Source organism: Sturnira hondurensis, unplaced genomic scaffold, assembly GCF_014824575.4.
Source record: "Sturnira hondurensis isolate 20B ecotype Veracruz unplaced genomic scaffold, ASM1482457v3 Scaffold0007406, whole genome shotgun sequence".
In the NCBI taxonomy this organism is placed as follows: domain Eukaryota; kingdom Metazoa; phylum Chordata; class Mammalia; order Chiroptera; family Phyllostomidae; genus Sturnira; species Sturnira hondurensis.
This window is the reverse complement of record NW_028080037.1, coordinates 16059725-16077718: the sequence shown is the minus strand read 5'-3', so window position 1 is coordinate 16077718 and position 17994 is coordinate 16059725. Positions and strand designations below refer to the sequence as shown.

General features: G+C 50.0%; 1 protein-coding gene across 1 annotated transcript; it reads right to left on the bottom strand.

Moving 5' to 3' along the window:
* Positions 1 to 7506: 7506 nt before the first annotated feature.
* NEFH (neurofilament heavy chain) lies at positions 7507 to 17777 on the bottom strand. Its single transcript, XM_037052453.1, has 4 exons — positions 16845 to 17777; positions 14727 to 14926; positions 12784 to 12908; positions 7507 to 9564 (listed from the first exon to the last, which is right to left on the bottom strand). The coding sequence occupies exons 1-4, from the start codon at positions 17725 to 17727 to the stop codon at positions 8082 to 8084; spliced, it is 2691 nt and encodes an 896-aa protein (XP_036908348.1). The 5' UTR covers positions 17728 to 17777; the 3' UTR covers positions 7507 to 8081.
* Between the last annotated feature and the right edge of the window lie 217 nt (positions 17778 to 17994).

Sequence of the window (17994 nt, the reverse complement as noted above, 5' to 3'; positions counted from 1 at the left end):
GAATCGAACTGCGATCGTGTGGTTTGCAGGCCCGTGCTCAATCCACTGAGCTACACCCTTTTTGACTCCTTGGTTAGGTAAACGAATATATTTATTATTATCATTATTAACTATCAGTAGCAGTATTTTGCTTAAGCTAGTTTAATTCTGTTTTGACCACCTGTAACAGAAGCAATGCTGCTGATTATGAAAACCTCCTCCAGTGCATCCCCTCGGGAGTTGCTGGGTCAGGAGTCTCTGGGACACCACTTAGAGCTCCCCGTGCTGCTCCCTAGAAAGTCCTGCACTCCTCCCTCCAGGCCCTTGGTGGGACTGCTCTGCCCATCATCTCCTCTGACATTAGACGTAACTGTATGAATGGCTTTGGCCAAGGAAAAGTTGCTAGAAGAGAGCTTTATCATTTCCAGATAGAAACTTTTTCCTTGTTTTATTTCATTCTATTCTATCTTCTCTTATTTTTGTTTGTTTATTACTGTTTCCTAGGTAGAAGTTTTAAGAGCCACATCCCCTCTCCCATGCCTCAGTCAACCTAGAAGCCTGGGTCTAGGTTATTAGCTAGAGTCCCTGAGCGACCACTATGAATAGAGACTCCTGCCAGCCCACAGTGGACGCACAGCATGAATGAGAAAGATGCTTTCTTTGTGTTTATTATCGTAGGCAGAACCTAACCTATCCTCTGCAAAACAATCTCCTTGGGGAAAAAATGAAGGATGTTTTTCATTAACTCTGCTAGATCAGCTAAGCTAACAGCTAACTAGCAGGAAGGGTGTGTCCCAAAGCGGTCATATCGTCTGTGTCCTCCAGGCCTGACATCCGACAAGCAATTTCTTAGCAAATTGATTTTATTGGTTTTTCTTAAGGCTTGTTATCCTTCCAGAGAGAGGGAGGATGATTTGGTTTGGCAGGTGGTTAAAATCAGCCAGGTTGGTATTTGGCGAACTAATGCCTACAGCACCGGGAGCACGTCCACTTTGGGCAGAAGAAGGGCAGCTGGGTGGATCCTTCTGTCCTGCCTGTGCCTCTTGGGGCCCCCACGAGAATGATCTCATCCAGGAGGACTGGGGCTTTCTGCATTCCAAGCACCATCAGCCTCTGATTAGGGCTGATCATCTTTTATGTCCTGGGAGAAGACAGGGCAGGAGGATGGCAGAGTAAGAAAGAGCCTGGACTCCGCGGTCAGACAGGCCTGAATTTAAATCCAGGCTCCACTTCTTCCTGGTTCTAGGACTTTGCACAAGGTCCACTTCTCTGAACCTTAGTTTCCTCAACTAAAGAAATGCGGGTTCAACAGTGGGCTTTTGTTAGACCGTGGACATAAAATTCATAGTCCAGGGCCAGTCCTTGCCACAGGAAGTGGTGGCCGTGGTGGTGTCAAAGCTGATGGCCTGGGTTCCGGTCTAGACGATTCTCTAATCTTCCATGGACACTGGCCGAGTCAGTGACCCATGAGAACTCTTAACACCTAGCATGTCTTCTTGCTGCTGTTAGCTGTCTAGGTAAAGGTCATTGAGGGCAATGTAAGAAAATCAGATTCTTAATTAATACCCATTTAACTCGTATTGTTTTTTACAAATCAAATTGGAAAGTGTAGCCAAGCTACTAATTGGCTATTTGGCCTTAGGCTTCTGCCTCTCTGGCCTCAGTTTCCTCATCTATGTAATGAAGAGATTGGACTAAATGATGTTTTGGCCCCTATTTTTTTGACTAGTTACTTTCTGTTTAGTATAATGCACAGGGGCCTTTGTGTCTCTTCCTCGACCCCTGTCTTCCATTCTAGATCTTAGGTGATGGTATTTACCTTTGCATTTTTAATCATATGTAATTTCTTGATATATCAATTTTTTAGAAAACTTTTTTAGCCCTGGCTGGTGTAGCTCAGTGGATTGAGCGTGGGCCTTTAAACCACAGGATCGCAGTTCGATTCCTAGTCAGGGCACATGCCTGGGTTACAGGCCAGTGCCCAGCAGGGTACTCACGAGAAGCAACCATACATTGATATTTCTCTCCTTCTCTCATTCCTTTCCCCTCTAAAGATAAATAAATAAAATCTTAAAAAAAAACTTTTAAAAAAGATTTTATTTATTTAATTTTTAGAGAGAGGGGAAGGGGAGGAGAAAGAGAGGGAGAAAAATATCAATGTGTGGTTACCTCTCACATGGCCCCCACTAGGGGACCTGGCCCACAACCCAAGCACATGCCTTGACTGGGAATTAAACCAGTGACCCTTTGGTTCGCAGGCCAGCACTCAATCCACTGAGCTATACCAGCAAGGGCTAAAAAAACTTTTAAAATAAGTTTTTAACTTACTGAAAAGTTGCAAGTATAATATTTACAGAGAGTTCCTGTATAACCTCACTCAGCTTCTCCTAATGTTAACATCTTACACGATCATGGTACATTTATCAAACTAAGAGATTAATGTTAGTACATTATTATTTTTTAAGATTTTATTTATTTTTAGAGAGAGGGGATGGGAGAGAAAGAAAAGGAGAGAGAGAGATTGATGTGCAATAGAAACACTGAGTGGCTGTCTCTTGCATGCCCCCTGCTGGGGACCTGGCCTCCAAGCCAGGCATGTGCCCTGGCTGGGAATTGAACTGGCAACCTTTTTGGTTTGCAGGCCGGTGCTCAATCCACTGAGCCACACCAGCCAGGCTTGAACACTATTATTAAGTGAACTGCAGACTTTACTTGGTTCACTAGTTTCTCCCCCAGGAACCCAGTTCAGGGCACCACATTGCACTGAGTCATAATGTCTCCATAGTCCTCTCTAGTCTGAAAGTTTCTTAGTCTCTCCTTTGCTCTACCAGTTTTAAGCACTTTCTCCAGAACAGTATGAGAGATGGGTGTTTTTGACTAATTACACACTCCACTTTCTCCATCTTTCCCATGTATTTATCTTACCTTTGAGTGTAATCTATAGTCATTGCTTTTGTGATTATGTAAATTTTCCATTAATTGTTGAATTGACTAGCGTATCAATCATACTTCCTCTTATACATAATATTTTATTTGTCCTGGAGTTAATAATTGCTTTCCTTTATTTCTTTTGTTTTCTTTGAAATTTACTAACTGTTCCCACATTCTCCAATAGTTCAGTAAGTCTTTCAATTCAATTTTATACATAGTGGATAGAATTTACCAGTTTAATTTTTGTTCCCAGAGCTCCCCTTCTCCTCCCATACTCACTCCAGACTGGCTGGGGGCTGCATAGCTCTTGTCCTGTAATTCCTTTTTGTCACCATCCTGGAGTTTCTCTTCTTGTCTCTTTTTTGCTGTAGTCCCTGTTTCCTCTGTTCCTAGGGTTTTTGGTGTTTGGGTTTTTTTTGGGGGGGCGGTTATGTTCTCTTTTTGTTGGAGGATGTCCTGTAGTAAATTTCAAATAAAGGATCTGTAGGAATTAAGTTTTTGAGACGCTGTATGTTTTAAATTGTCCCTTTTCTGCCCTCACACTTATTATATGAAACTTCTAGGCAGTTTCCACCATTGCTATTGAGAACTTTGAGATCATTCTGGTTCTTTACTATCCTGTTTTGTTTTGTTTTGTTTTGTTTTCTCTCTCTCTGGAAGATTTTTTTTCTCTCTCTGTATTTCTGGGCTCTGAAATGTCAGGTCCAGTTCATGTAATTCAGATGCGCTGACTCCACCTTTGGACTGAAAGTTTGGCACGTGACCCAGCAGGTCCAGTTAGTATATTCCGTTAATTTCAGGATGGGCTCATGACTCGAGTGTCTAATAACACTGACTCCTCAGACTTGGATTGAAGTGTCCAGGACACATTCTCTCTCTCCCTGATTTGTACCTGGAAGGGTATCCGCCCATAATTATTTAGGATCTCCATGAAAAACAAGGCCTTCCTAAGAGAGAAGCTGTATTAGTTATCTATTTCTGTGTTAAAAATTACCCCCAAATTTAGCAGCTTAAAAGAACAAACATCTATCACTGAGGCACAGCTTAGCTGGGGGCTTCTTCCGTGAGGTTCTCACAAGGCTGCCCGTGAGGCTGTGGTCTGGGGCTGCTGTCTCACCTGAAGGCTCAGCCAGGCAGGACCAGTGTGCATGCTCACTCCCGTGGTTGTGGGCGGAATTCAGTTCCTTGTTAAACCGAGGGCTGCCATTCCTCACTGCCTGTTGGCCAGAGGCCTCCTTCCCTTCCTCACCACGTGGGCCTCTCCTCTGAGCATCTCACAACATGGAAGCTGGCTTCCATCAGAACAAGCAAGAGAGGAAGCGAAAACAAGCAAAACAGAAGCCGGAATCTTCTGCTAGCCTGCTCTTAGAAATGCTGTCCCCACACTTTGCCATATTCTAGTCACTAGAAGTAAGTCACTAGGTCAGGTTCACGTTCAAGGGGACGAGATTGAAAAATCATGAATAACAGGAAATAGGGAACATGGGGAGCCATTTCCGAGGCTGCCTGCCACAGAAGCCGTCCTTGAGGAAAGCAGAGCTGAGGGACAAGGCACGATTGGGTCCTAATGGCTTCATTTCAGCTGGTGAATCAAGCTGGGCCTACACTTGAACCATCTCAGAGTGTTTTAGATCGGCCAGCTGCTAAACAAAACGGCACAGACTTGGTGGCTTAAGCAACAGAAATTAGCCCTGGCTGGTGTGGCTCAGTGGATTGAGCTCCGGCCTGCGAACCACACGATCGCAGTTCGATTCCCAGTCAGGGCACATGCCTGGGTTGCAGGCCAGTCCCAGCAGGGGACTCACGAGAAGCAACCATACATTGATATTTCTATCCTTCTCTCCTTCCCTTCCTCTCTAAAGATAAATAAATACAAAATAAAAATTTTTAAAAAAAGCAACAAAAATTAATTTTCTCCCAGTTCCAGAAGCCACAAGCCCAAGATCAGGTACCATCAGAATTGCTTTCTGGTGAGACCTCTTGTTGGCTTGTGGACAGCTGCCCTCTCACTGGGTCCTCACCAGGCCTCTTATCCATTGGTGCAGAGACTGAGCTCTCTGGCATCTCTTCCTCTTTGTAGGAGGGAACCAGTCCTGTTGGGTTAGGGCTCCGCCCTGATGACCTCACTTAACTTTAATTACCTCCCTAAAGACCTTATCTCCAGTAGAGACACATGGGGGTTAGGGCTTCAATGTACATATTTGGAGTACAGGAGGGACACAGTGCAATCCATAATAGTGTTTAAACCAATAGGTCACAGGTTACGTCATCTGCAATATCCTGAAACATGCTAAAGTGGTGGTCCAAACATTAGGGAGAGCAATCCACTCTCATTTGCCCAGGACTTTCCTAGTTTTAATACTGAAAGCCCAATGTCCTGGAAACAATTCCATCCTATGCAAATTGGGACAGATGTGAGCCTAAGTAGTAGCAGTCCATTGGTGACCAAAATTAAACCAACGAAACACCAAAACCACTTGCTTAGGACTCTGTGGCTTGGTACTATAGAAAACATAAGGACTCCGGAGTCTAGTTCTAGGTTTAAATAGTGGCTCTACCACTTACTAGCTGTGTGACTCTGAGCAACTCACCTCATCCGTTTTCTCACCATTAAAATAAGCATCAGAATAGCTACCTTGAAAAATTCCCAAGGGGATTGGAGAAAATTTATGTAAAAACATGGCTGTAAATGGTAGTCGTTACTGTTATAAACAGTTTGGGGAGCTCAAGCATGACTTTTCAGGTAAGACACACCGGGGTTCCCTAGGTCCCAGATTCTAATTTTGTACTGTAGATTGTACTTTTGTATAACTTTTTCTCTTCCAGTTTCTTAGCTCTCTGACCATTTGTTTCCTGGGGAAATAAAATGGGAGTGATAATAAGTGGCAGGGCTTGTGGGGGTCCGTCTGATTTTCCTAGGACAGAGCTGTGCAAAAAATTAGTGCTTAGGTTTCCATAGAGGTCATGGACGTGTTTGATAACCTGAAGAACCATTTCTTTTTTTTTTTTAAAGATTTTTGAATTTATTTATCTTTAGAGAGGAAGGGAAGGAGAAAAGGATAGAAATATCAATGTATGGTTGCCTCTCGTGAGTCCCCTGCTGGGAACTGGCCTGCAACCCAGGCATGTGCCCTGACTGGGAATCGAACCGCGATCATGTGGTTTGCAGGCCCGAGCTCAATCCACTGAGCTACACCAGCCAGGGCCCTGAAGAACCATTTCTGAAATGGCCTGTAGGGACCCCTTGTTTAAATGTGACCACCCTAAGCCATCCTGGCACTCTTCCTTTTAAAAATTCAGACGTGTGACAGATGACAATGGTTGCTGAAGGCGAGGTGTGGACCGTGGGCTGAGATGACCCAGGGCAGAACTTGGAGGAGCACTTGGCCCCTTCTCTGCACAGCACCACTTGGTTTCTAACATAGTAACTAACCGTTTCCTTTGGTCACTTTGTTGCTCAGAACTCTTCTGGTTGCCAGTGACAGAGCTGTGCTCCAGATACACTTTGGCAACAACAACGACAACAAAAGAAAGGTGGAGGGGGGAGGGGAGGCTTTTACTGGCTTCAAGAATGGCCATGGAAAGAAGCACCAGAATCAGGGACCTGAAATCTGCCATGACTCACTAGGTGTCTGTTTCTTTATCTTACCCTCTCTCACTAGCTTTTCCACAAGGCTGGGAAAATGGGATCCCCTATCCCCTCCCTACTGCCCACTTCCCTCAACCAGAAGACTGCCAACCACTCTCACGGGCCCCAAGTTTAAAACCCCAGGAAAAGACTTTCATTGGCTCAGCTGGGGTCAGGTGGCCACCCTTGGACCAATCACCAGTGACCGAGGTATAACAGGGCCATCAGAGAAGATGGTGGGTCTGAGAACCACCTGGTTGGGTTGGGGAAAGAAGCAGTAGCCAGGAGAGGTGCTACGGAACAAGGCTTAATGACAGTCCCAACGTTGGAAACCACACAAAAATTTAACAGTGAAGACCCCACCTAAATCCACAAGCACACAGCTTCGAAAGCGTGTCTGGAGAAGCATGTCAGAGTCCGGGTAAGTGACTACTGAGAAACTATTCCCAATAGTGGTGATTGTAGTCTTCGCTTCAGGTGAGTCAGCTACAGATGGTCCCTGGCTCAGAAGGCCCAGTCCTCCTTACGAGAGAGGACATAGGCAGACTCTGTAAATAGACTGTTCCCCAACTTCGGTGGGCATTAGAACCAGGTGGGAGTGCGCCTTTCCCAGGCTTGCCTCTCAGATTCCGACTCGGTGGCCTGGGCGAGAACCAAGCCGTTGACAAGGCCCCCAGATGATGCCGATGCAGGTGACCCACGCTAAGCAGCCATGCACCCAACCACCTGTCTACAAGAACATAAAAATTAAGCATCTAGCACGCTGCCTGGCACATGGTCTGTGCTCAGGAAATAATACAAGAGGGGCCCTGTAACTGGTCCCAGAATCTCAAGAGACCCCCCCCTCATACTTGCTCAGTGCTGTGCAGTCTTGTGACACCTAGACCTCCCCTGGCCCTGTCCCCTGGGGGAAGAGAATAATAGCAGCAGCATTTTCATTTCGTAAGCACTTTGTTTTATTGCACAGAAGCAATTGAAAGTGGACTCCAGTGGAAAAGTGCGCCCTGGCATCATTCGGTGGCGACCAGCCCCACCCCCTCCAGTTCTTGCAGGAGGGAGAGCTCTGGGCAAGGGCAGACCCCTCCTTTGGAGAACAGAAGGCATTTGGGAATAGGTTAAGACATCTCAAGCATAATGTGTTTCTAACTGCTCATTCATTACTGCGGTCATCTGTCAGTTGCACATACAGGAGATAAATGCACTTATTTGGACAGGAGGGGGCCAGTTTTTACAGTCAAGTGCGTACATGTGGCATTCGGCACAGATCCCATTCTGCTACATAAGCTGTTGTAACATAATGGTCCGTTGCCTGGGGAGGGTTTGGGACATGGGGAGGAGGGTGGGGAGTGCCCCTTCTTGCTAACATATTGCTAACAGAAATTCCTGTTTGGTGAGGGAGAGCCCCGTCACCTAAGCGGAGTTTCTTATATACAGAAAAGGGAACGGGGGGGTGGGGGGGGGAATGAAAATGTGATGCCGACCCTTGAGCTCCCAGACCCTCCTGAGTTTCTTTGGCTGCTCTAGATGCTCCTTGCTCCCTACCTTACTTGTCCCCCTTGGGGGCCTTGTCTTCTGCGGCCTTCTCTGGAGGCCGGCTGTCCTTCTGGTCTGTGCTAGAGGACTTCTCAGCCTTTTCTGTCTGGGCTTTGCCAGGTGTGAGGGCCTCCTTGCTGGGCTCTTCCTTGGCTTGGGCCCCCGGTTTGGGTTTCTCCTCGGCCTTCTTGGCCTCTGTGGCTTTCTCCTCCTTGGTATCTTTTTTCTCAGGTGCTGCTGGCGTCTCTTCCTTCTTTGGCTTTTCTGGCTCCTTCTCTGCCGCTTTGCTGGGTTCTTTGGCCTTGGCGTCATCTTTCTTGTCCACCTCAGTCTTCTCTTTGGGTTTGGCCTCATCCTTCTCCTTGGCAGGAGCCTCCTTCTCTGGAGTCACTGCTTTTTTCTTATCTTCTGCCTCTTCCTTCTTGGCTTCAACTTTGGACTCCTTGGGCTTCTCCACGGCAGGTTCCTTCTTCTCCTGGACCTCGGGCATTGGAGTCTCCTTCTTGGGCACCTCGTCTTTCTTGCTGTCCTTCTTCTCCTCGGTTTTTGGCGTGGCTGGAGCTTTCTCTTCCTCTGCCTTCTTTGGGGGCTCTTTGACTTTCACCTCCTGGGGTTTCTCTTCTTCCTTCGTGGGGGACCTTACCTCTTCCTTCTTTGAGACCTCCTTCTCGGGGGCCTTGCCTTCATCCTTCAGGGGAGACTTGGCCTTCTCTGGGGACTTGACCTCCTCCTTGCTAGGGCTTTTGGCCTTTTCAGGTGATTTGATGTCTGCAGGGGACCTGACTTCCTCCTTCACTGGGGTCTTGGCTTCTGGGGACTTCACTTCAGGAGTCTTGGCCTTCTCAGGGGACTTGGCTTCTTCCTTCACTGGGGACTTGGCCTTTTCTGGGGACTTGACCTCAGCTGGTGATTTTGCTTCTTCCTTGACCGGGGACTTGGCTTTCTCTGGGGATTTGACCTCCTCTGGGGACTTGGCTTCCTCCTTCACCGGAGACTTGGCCTTTTCAGGGGACTTGACCTCAGGGGGTGATTTCGCTTCTTCCTTAACTGGGGACTTGGCCTTCTCAGGGGACTTCACCTCAGCTGGTGATTTTGCTTCTTTCATGGGGGACTTGGCCTTGGTTGGGGACTTGGCCTCTTCCTTCTCTGGGGACTTGGTCTCCTTTTCCGGAGATGCAGCCTCTTCTGCTGGAGACGTTGCTGCTTCTTCTCCACCTTCTGCTTCCTCTTCTTCTCCCCCCTCCTCCTCCTCAGCCTCCTCTTCTTTGGCCTCTTTCTCCTCTTCTTCAGTCACTTCTTCGGTCACTTGTATCTCCTCCGTCTGTTCCTCCACAATCACAGTTTCCTTCTCCGACTTTTCTACCACCTTGATCTTCTCTTCGCTTTTGACCTTTATGTGAGTGGACGTGGAAGGGATTTTAGGGAGTCCTTCTGGAAGGGAAAAGGGACTTGGGCCAAAGCCAATCCGACACTCTTCACCCTCCAAGAGTTTTCTGCAGAAAGGATAATGGAACACATTACTATGAACTCAGAGCAGACTGATGACTTTGGGGTCTTCCTGGTTTCCTCTGAAGGTCCGCGGTGTCCATGATAGGGACTTTGGCGGAGGAAAACCATGAACGGTGGGCACACTGAGAATGGAGGCGCTTAGCAAATCATCCCAGGAAGCCCCCAGAATCCTCACCCCAATGCCACTGTTCTGATTTAATGCAGCTAACTAAGGCTGCAACTTAGGAGATGAAACAACTTTTGTTTCCCCTTGAAAAATTGCCCTTGAGGGAGTGCCTAAATTAACAAAACGTACATTTATTGTCCCACGAATAAAATATTACTCAAAAGCCCTGACCAGTGTAGCTCAGTTGGGTGAGCATTGTCCTGCAAGGGAAAAGGTCACTGGTTCGATCCCCGGTCACACACCTGCCTGGGTTGCAGGCCGGTCCCCGGCTGGGGGCCTGTGAGAGGCAACTGGTCCATGTCTCCCTCTCGCTTTCTCCCTCCCTTCCCTTCTCTCTAAACATAAATTAATTAATAAATAGAATTCTTTTCACAATAAGTAAATAAATAGAATGCTATCCAAGAGAAAGTCTAAGCCAAGAATTTCACACTTACGAGTCTGGGTGTAAGAGGTCTAAGCATGTTCCCGTTCGCATTTCAAGGGTCCCCTGTCACCTTGCATTCTCACGCTTTAGGTTTGGGGAACAGGGTGACGGGCGGCAGGGTTCGCTCTTTGCTACTCACTAGGTACGTGACTTTGGCCAAGACACTCAAACTCTTTAAGCCCCAGTTTCCTCACTGGTTAAAAAAAAAACAAGAGGGATTGAGCACGGGCCTGCGAACCACACGATCGCGGTTCGATTCCCAGTCAGGGCACATGTTTGGGTTGCAGGCCAGTTTCCAGCAGGGGCCAGTTCCCTGCAGGGGATGCACGAGAAGCAACCATACATTGATGTTTCCTTTCTCTCTCCTTCCCTTTCCCTCTAAAGATAAATAAATAAAATGTTTAAAAAAATTAAAAAACAAAACAAAACAAGAGGGTCATAAGAGCCCCTGTCTCAGAGGGTTGTTTCAATGAAATGACGCATAAAATGGGCCTGGAAATGCCTGCGTCAGAGTTAAGTGTGGGGTCATGTAGGGGACCGGTTTGTAGGGGACCATTTGGTCTGGCCAATGTGACTCAGCTCTGTACGGAAAACCTACAGAAGTGAGGTGGGCAGGAGTCAGACCTTCAAACCGAGTTTTCCCGTGGGAATCAGGCCTAGAAAATGTATACGGACCGTTATGGCTTGCTCTTGCTAAAACTCCCTCACCCTGGTCTAAAACGACAAATGTGTATTGTCTATCTTCAAGGTAGTTTCCAAAGCATGTATGAGTTTTCCCAAGGACAGAGCTAATCAGCTCATCACCATTCCCCTCTGCATGTTATTTTCATTTCCTTGATTGTACCTAAAACGTAGACAACAATATTCTATGTAACAGATAACAAATCTTTCTCTGATGTAAGAGCCCAGTAAAACAATAAAAACCTGTCTAGGCAAGGGTCGAGGCGCTCTTCCCTCTTGAGGGAGTGGTCGAGGCATCCACAGGCACTCTCCCCTTGAGAGAGTAGCCGTGTCCGTTCCCTTTTTCTCCACAGGACTGCTGTGGCCTGTGCGTTCATTCTCATTGTCAGACACAATAGGTGGACTCTGCTGGCCAGAGTCAGCCACAGGGTCACCTCTATGGACCAGTGCTTTGCAAGTTTAATGGCATTGGAATCGCCCTGGAATCCCATTAAAATGCAGATTCTGATTCAGTAGGTCTGGGAGAGGGGAGCTGAGAGTACATCTTTCTAAAAAGCTCATGGAGGATGCTGACTGTGCTGGTTCACGAGCCAGGCTTTGAGTAGTAGGGCTACAGCCCAGGGTCAAGAGGTGGGGGGTGAAGGGTCAGCAGACAGCAACGGGCACAGGCCCTCATGGGGTCAGCCCTGCTCCTTGGCAGGAAACTGCTGAGCAGGGAGGTCTCATGGCTTTCTTTACCATTTACTGAGGACTTTTTCTATGAGCCCAGTGTTACCGCGTTCTGTGAATTAGCTCAAAAACAGGATTAACTCCTCCTAACAACCCATGACACAGGGGGTGACTGTGTTTTGTTGCTGTTATTGTTTAGTTTTAAGAATTTTTTTTAAGATTTTATTTATTTATCTTCAGAGGGGAAGAGAAGGAGAGGAGAGAAATATCAATGTATGGTTGCCTCTCATGAGTTCCCTGCTGGGAATTGGCCTGCAACCCAGGCATGTGCCCTGACTGGGAATCGAACCGCAATTGTGTGGTTCACAGGCCCAAGCTCAATCCACTGAGCTACACCGGCCAGGGCTAGTTTTAAGAGTTTTTATAAGAGTTTATTTGAGCCAACCTGATGACACACTAGGGAGCAAAATTTCAAAGGTTCCTCAGGTAGGTACCCGTATTATCACTCCCATTTTATTTCCCCAGGAAATAAATGCCCAGAGAGCTAAGAAACTGGAAGAGAAAAAGTTGTAAAGGCCCCTTATCACTCAATTACCTCTTTTCCCTCCAAAGCAAAGCTGGCTGAATTGGGGAAAGGGGTGAGGAACTTTAACCCTCTAAATCACTGTCAGGATGAAAATAAGTCACTCTCAAGAGTTTTGTTTCTCAGCCCGGTCGATGCGCCCAGTGGACTGAGCACTGGCCTGTGAACCGAAAGGTTGCCGGTTCCACGCCCAATCTGGGCACATGCCTGGGTTGGAGGCCACGTCCCCAGTTTGGGGTATGTAAAAGGCAACCAATGGGTGTATCTCACACATATCAATGTGTCTCTCCTTTAAAAAAGATCTTTAAAAAATATTTTTGTTTCTCAGAAAGCCGCATGGTGGCTGCCAGGGCTGGGAGAACAGAGGAAAGGAGAATAAGGAGTCACTGGTTAATGAACAGAGTTTCAGTTTGAGATGATGAAAAAGTTCTGGAGGGGGATGGTGCTGATGGTCGCACAACAACGTCAATGAACTTAATGCCTCAGAACCGTGCACTTAACAATGGTTAAACAGCAAATTCGATGTTGCCTATGTTTTACCACAATAACAAAGTTCATCCTGACCTCCAAGACAGGCAGGCTGCCTCACTGGGAGTGCTTGAAGCCCAAGGCGCAGCTCCTCATAAGAACACAAGGGCCCCCCACCACCCTGAAGGGCCCCCCCCCCCGGCCCACCTCACCTGTAAGCAGCAATCTCAATGTCCAGAGCCATCTTGACATTGAGCAAGTCCTGGTACTCTCGGAGCTGGGCCGCCATCTCCCACTTGGTGTTCCTCAGCTCAGCATCCAGCTGCTGAATAGCTTCCTGTGGGGGAGAGGCCGCGTGCACGTCAAGCGCTGGCCAACACCTGACACCCGGCTCTCTGTACCAGAGACTCGGGGCAGGCGGGTGGGGTGGGCATGCAACCCCAATCAGTCCTGTCCAGCCTGCAGCTGGAACCAAGCCCCACCCTGTCAAAGCTGCTGCGGTCTCCTTCATGGACATGGAAACCACATGGAGCAAAAATCCAGCTACGTATACAACTTCAGCCTGGGAAACGGTCTGGAACGAAACGCACCAAATTCTAACAACGGTTAGAGCTGGTTAGTGAGACGGAAGTTGAATTTTCACGGCTCTCTTAAGCTCAGAAAATGCTCGGTGGGAACAGAGCCTTGTTTGCTTTGACTCCCTACTGGTTCCCCAATTCTCTGAAGTGCCTGCCGCGTAGTAAGGGCTCAGGAGGCATCCGTTATGGGCAGCTGAGACAATACACAGAAGCGCAGAGGCTGAATGAGTCGAAGCTTCTTCCCTGTTCCCAGGCCCACGTAACCACTGCTGAAAGTAAAACATCATGGCCCTGACTGGTGTGACCCAGCTGGTTGGGTGTCGTCCCACAAAGTGAAACGCCGCTGGTTCGATTCCTGGTCACGGTCCATGCCTGGGCTGCAGGGGCGCTGCCTGGTTGGGGCGTGTGTGAAAGGCCACCAATCCACGTTTCTCTCTCTCTTTCTCCTTCCCTTCCCCGCTCTCTCAAAATAAACAATCTTTTAAAATAAATAAACAAATGAATTACATAAAGTAAACCATTATGACTAATTTTCACTGCTTCTTTTTTACTTTCTTGGCTTTCCAACTTTTCTATCACTGCCACATATTATTTGCATAATAATTTTTTTAGAAGTGATGTTTTTCCCTGGCCGGGAGGCTCAGATGATTGGATTATCCTCCAGAAGGTTGTGGGTTCGATTCCTGAGGGTGCATACCTAAACTGCAAGTTCGATCCCCAGTCGGGGATTGATCTCTCTCTCTCTCTCTCTCTCTATCTCTGTCTGTCTCCCTCTAAAATCAATGAACATATCCTTGAGTGAGGATAAAAAAATTTTCTTTTTTTAAATTTTTTTAAATTTAAACCTTGTTCAAGTACAGTTTTCTTTCTTGTATTCCCAGCCCTGCCCCCCCAGAGGATAAAAATTTTTTAAAAATTTAAAGTGATGATGTTTTCTCCTGCAGTTGTCTTTAATAGGGAATCTGCCAAGGCCTTACCCAGGTTACTTAAACTCAAAGACACTGGTTACTATTCACCAAATATCCTTATTGTGATCAGATCCTGCTACAAACATTCACACTCATACTTTCTCTCTCTCTCTCTTTTTAATCCTCACCCAAGGACATTTTTTCATTGCTTTCAGAGAGAGAGGAAGGGGGAGGGAGAAAAACATCAGTTGATGACTTTTTCGTACTTTCCTAACTGGGAATCAAACCCATGACCCTTCAGTCTACGGGCCAGCACTCCAACAAACTGAACCACACCAGCCAGGGCCACACTCATCTCTTAAAAAGTTTGCCCATGCCCTTAACCTTCACAGCTTTGCTCAGCAGGCATTTTTTTTTCTCCCTTCTTTCTTTTTCACAGAAGGAATCCAGATTCAGAGATACAGATGAATTTCCTGGGATCTCATACCTAGGAAGACATACTGGTATATCTGGTGTGTTTGACTCCTAGGCCCATAACCTTGACCACTACAGCCCTGCTCAGAGAAGGGCAGTGATCCATCCAGGGTCACCCACCCAGGTGAGGCAGTGATCCATCCAGGGTCACCCACCCAGGTGAGGCAGTCTGGTTCTCTGCTCTCCCCTGCCCACCTGGTAGGATGCGATGTCAGCCTGATGACGGTCCTCTAGCTCAGAGCGCTGCCTCTCCAGTGAGTCCTTGGTGCTTTTGAGTGTCTCCAGCTCTGTGGTCCTGGCCTGCAGCTGGCGCCGGTACTCAGTGATCTCCTCCTGTGCTGAGCGCATGGCGTCTGTGTTCACCTTGGCTGCCTCGGACAGTCGGTCCAGCCTCACTGGGGGAGAAGGGAATAGGTCAAGGTTAGACACACCTGGATATGTGTTCCAATGCCCTGATCCAGAAGATGACACACAAGGGTTGAGGACCTACTGGGCACTGGGTGCCATCTTGGGTGCTTAACTCACCCTATCTGGTATTATAGGCAAATGACTACTGCCCAAGGCCACCCAGTAGTGAGTGGCAGAGCTGGGATTCAAGTCTAGAGTCTGTCTGGCTCCAAAGTTTAGACCATCCCCCCAACTCAGGATCCTGAAACCCTACAGGGCAGAGGAAGCCCCCATTTCTGGTCCTAATGCCTGGTTCAGCTCCCCAGCAAGGACTGGCAGTACTGGGGCTTCAGATGTGAAACCTGGCTTAACTCTGAACTTGTGACTCAGAGTTTAACTATGAACTTGCGTTGAACAAGTTCCCAAGCCTTTGCCCTTTGAAGGCATGAGGCTGCTGTAAGCCACCATGTCGCCATAGTCCCCTCCTGGCAGGTTTCTGCTGTGCAGAGCCCAAGGTCACTGCAGAGTCTGGGGCCTGTGTGCCAGCTCCTCCAGCTGCACATTCTGGCACTGGAGCCCCCGAGCCCATGGCAGCCACACCTGGCCCCTGCCAGCAAAGGGCTGCTGCTTCCCAGACCTTCCGGGGCCAGGGGAGGTCTAGAGACTAGCCTGTATCACCTGAAAGTGAACATCCCGAATCCTGAGAGAGTGACACCCAGGGCCTGAGTCGGGGGTGTGGGAGGAGGAAGGGAATCCAGCTGCATGGGGAGGATGGACTGCCTGGACCAAGGGCAGAGCCCAAGAGAACAGAGAGGTTTGCTCTGGAGGAACCTTGCTGCAGAGATGGGGGAGGGAACAGTTCTGTCACTGCAGAGGAGTTGGGGGGTGGGGGGCAACGGGGAAAAGCCATACAGCCAAATCCCAGCCGTCCTGGCTTTTCCCACTAGTGCCGGCCAAGATTTAGAAATCATCCCTATGGGTGATGGTTTGCCCACTGTGGATCACAGGCTGGAAATCCCTGAAATACCTGCACCCTCTCCCAAGAAGAATACACAAAGTTTTCCAGCTGGGTGGGGAAGGGGGGAGGCGGAACCATGGAGCTTTCCAGGGTAAGAAGCCCACTCCCATCGTTCAACTGAAACAGAAAGGAAAACCAGAGAGGTCAAGCGCTGATCAAGGTCACCCCGCAGCTGCTGGGAGAAGCTCCAGAGTTACTGCCGCTGCAGTCTAGCTGACTCAGGGCGGCCTGGTGGCTGGGGGCAGCCTTGGGAGGCTCCCTCCTAGAGCTTCCAGTTTCCCGGGCCGGGAGAAGGGACATTAAAGGGCTCACGGACCACCTCAGTCTCGGGTACCAACTGATTGCAGTGATGGTCCCCCCTGGGGAGAAAGGATGTGAGAATGCCACACCTCTCTCCTAAGTAGTGGGGAGGAGCATGGTAAGGGTCAGAAGAATGGAGTCCCCTGCGGGTGTGCAGGAAATGGGGTCCGGCAACGTTGGGCATGGAAGGCAGGTTACTTTGAAAGGCAAGGAGTCTCCAGTGTCTGTGATTAGAAGCCAGCACTGCTTCGGTGGGATAGAGGGAATCTGAGGAAAGGGGCCTCGGTGTAGGGTTACCTAACTATGGTAGGGGAGACCAGAGTGGGCCCAGAGTTAAAGGACAAACATAAGTGCCCTAGAGGAGGAGCCAAAGGTGGAGCCACAGTTGTGGAGAGTGGGGGTGGGTCGGTCCCACCTGAGACCCAGAGGGAAATCATTACTCAACTAAACATTATGCACTTTGCACGAGGAAGCTGAGTAGTGCACTCTCCAGTCCTACCACCTCCACGCAGCGTCCACCAGCATCCCCTGGCGTCACACCACCCTGCCCCACGCTGCCGGGACAGCAGGGGGCGACCTGTCCTCCCCACCACCCCGAGTTTGCGAACCTCGGAACCACTCCTCGGACTGCAACGTGCTTTGCACCGCGTGGCCCTCGAGCTGCGCGCGGATCTCGCGCAGCGCCGACGTCACGTCGCACTTGAGGGCGTCCCGCGAGTCGGCCTGTGCCTGTGCCTGAGCGGCACTGCAGCCCTGGATCTGACTGAGCAGCTCCCCCACCTCTTCCTGGTGGTGGCGCCGCAAGTACCCGCACTCCTCCTGAAGGACTTGCGCCTTCTTCTGCAGCTCCGCGCGCGCCACCTCGGCCTCCTGCGCAAAGCGCGCGAGCGCGCGCGCAGCCGCCTCTGCCTCCTCGCGCTGCCGGGCCTCGTCATCCAGGCGCTGGCGCACGTGCGCGATGTCCTCGAGCAGGTGCTCCTGCTCCAAGCGCAGCTGGCCCCGCGCTGCGCCCAGGCGCAGCACGACGCCGCGCATCTCGCGCACCTCGCGCTCGTACAGCTCGCCCATGGCAGCGCGGCCCGCCTGCTGTTGCCGCAGTGCTGCTGCCTCGCCCTCCAGGCTGCGGTTGTGAGCCTCCAGCTGCCGCACCTTGTCGATGTAGCCCGCGAAGCGGTCGTTCAGCACCTGCAGCTGCTCCTTCTCGCTGCGCGCTGCCACCGCGGCCACCATGCTGCCCTCCGGCCCGTTGCTCAGCGTGTCTAGGGAGTCGGTGCTGGAAGCGACTGCCGCGCCGCGGAAACGGCTCGGCGAGGCCGACGCGGAGCTCACCGTCGTCCGCGTCCATGAGTGGAAACCACTCGACGAGCCGGCGGCCGAGCGCGCTCCGCCCGCGCCGCCCTTTCGAGCCAGCGCGTAGTGCAGGCTGCCACCTCCGTGCAGCGACGCGAACGGGGTTCCCAGCAGCGCGTCGGCGCCGCTGAAGCTCATCATGGCTGGAGCAGGTGCGGTCACTGGTGGAGTAAGAGCTTGGGGCCGGGACGGGGTGGCTGGCACTGCGGCAGCAACGGGACGCCTTTTATATAGCAGCCAGGCCGAGTCCAGCCCCTCGGCAGTTGGGGGGGCGGGGGAGGCGGGCCCCGCCCGCCTCCTCCCCTGCTGCCCGGGGGCTGGCCGGCTCCGCCGCAGTGAGAGGGGCGGGGCAGGGGGGACCTAGGAGTGAAGGGGAACCCACAAGGCGTCAGAAAAGCGCCCCCCGCC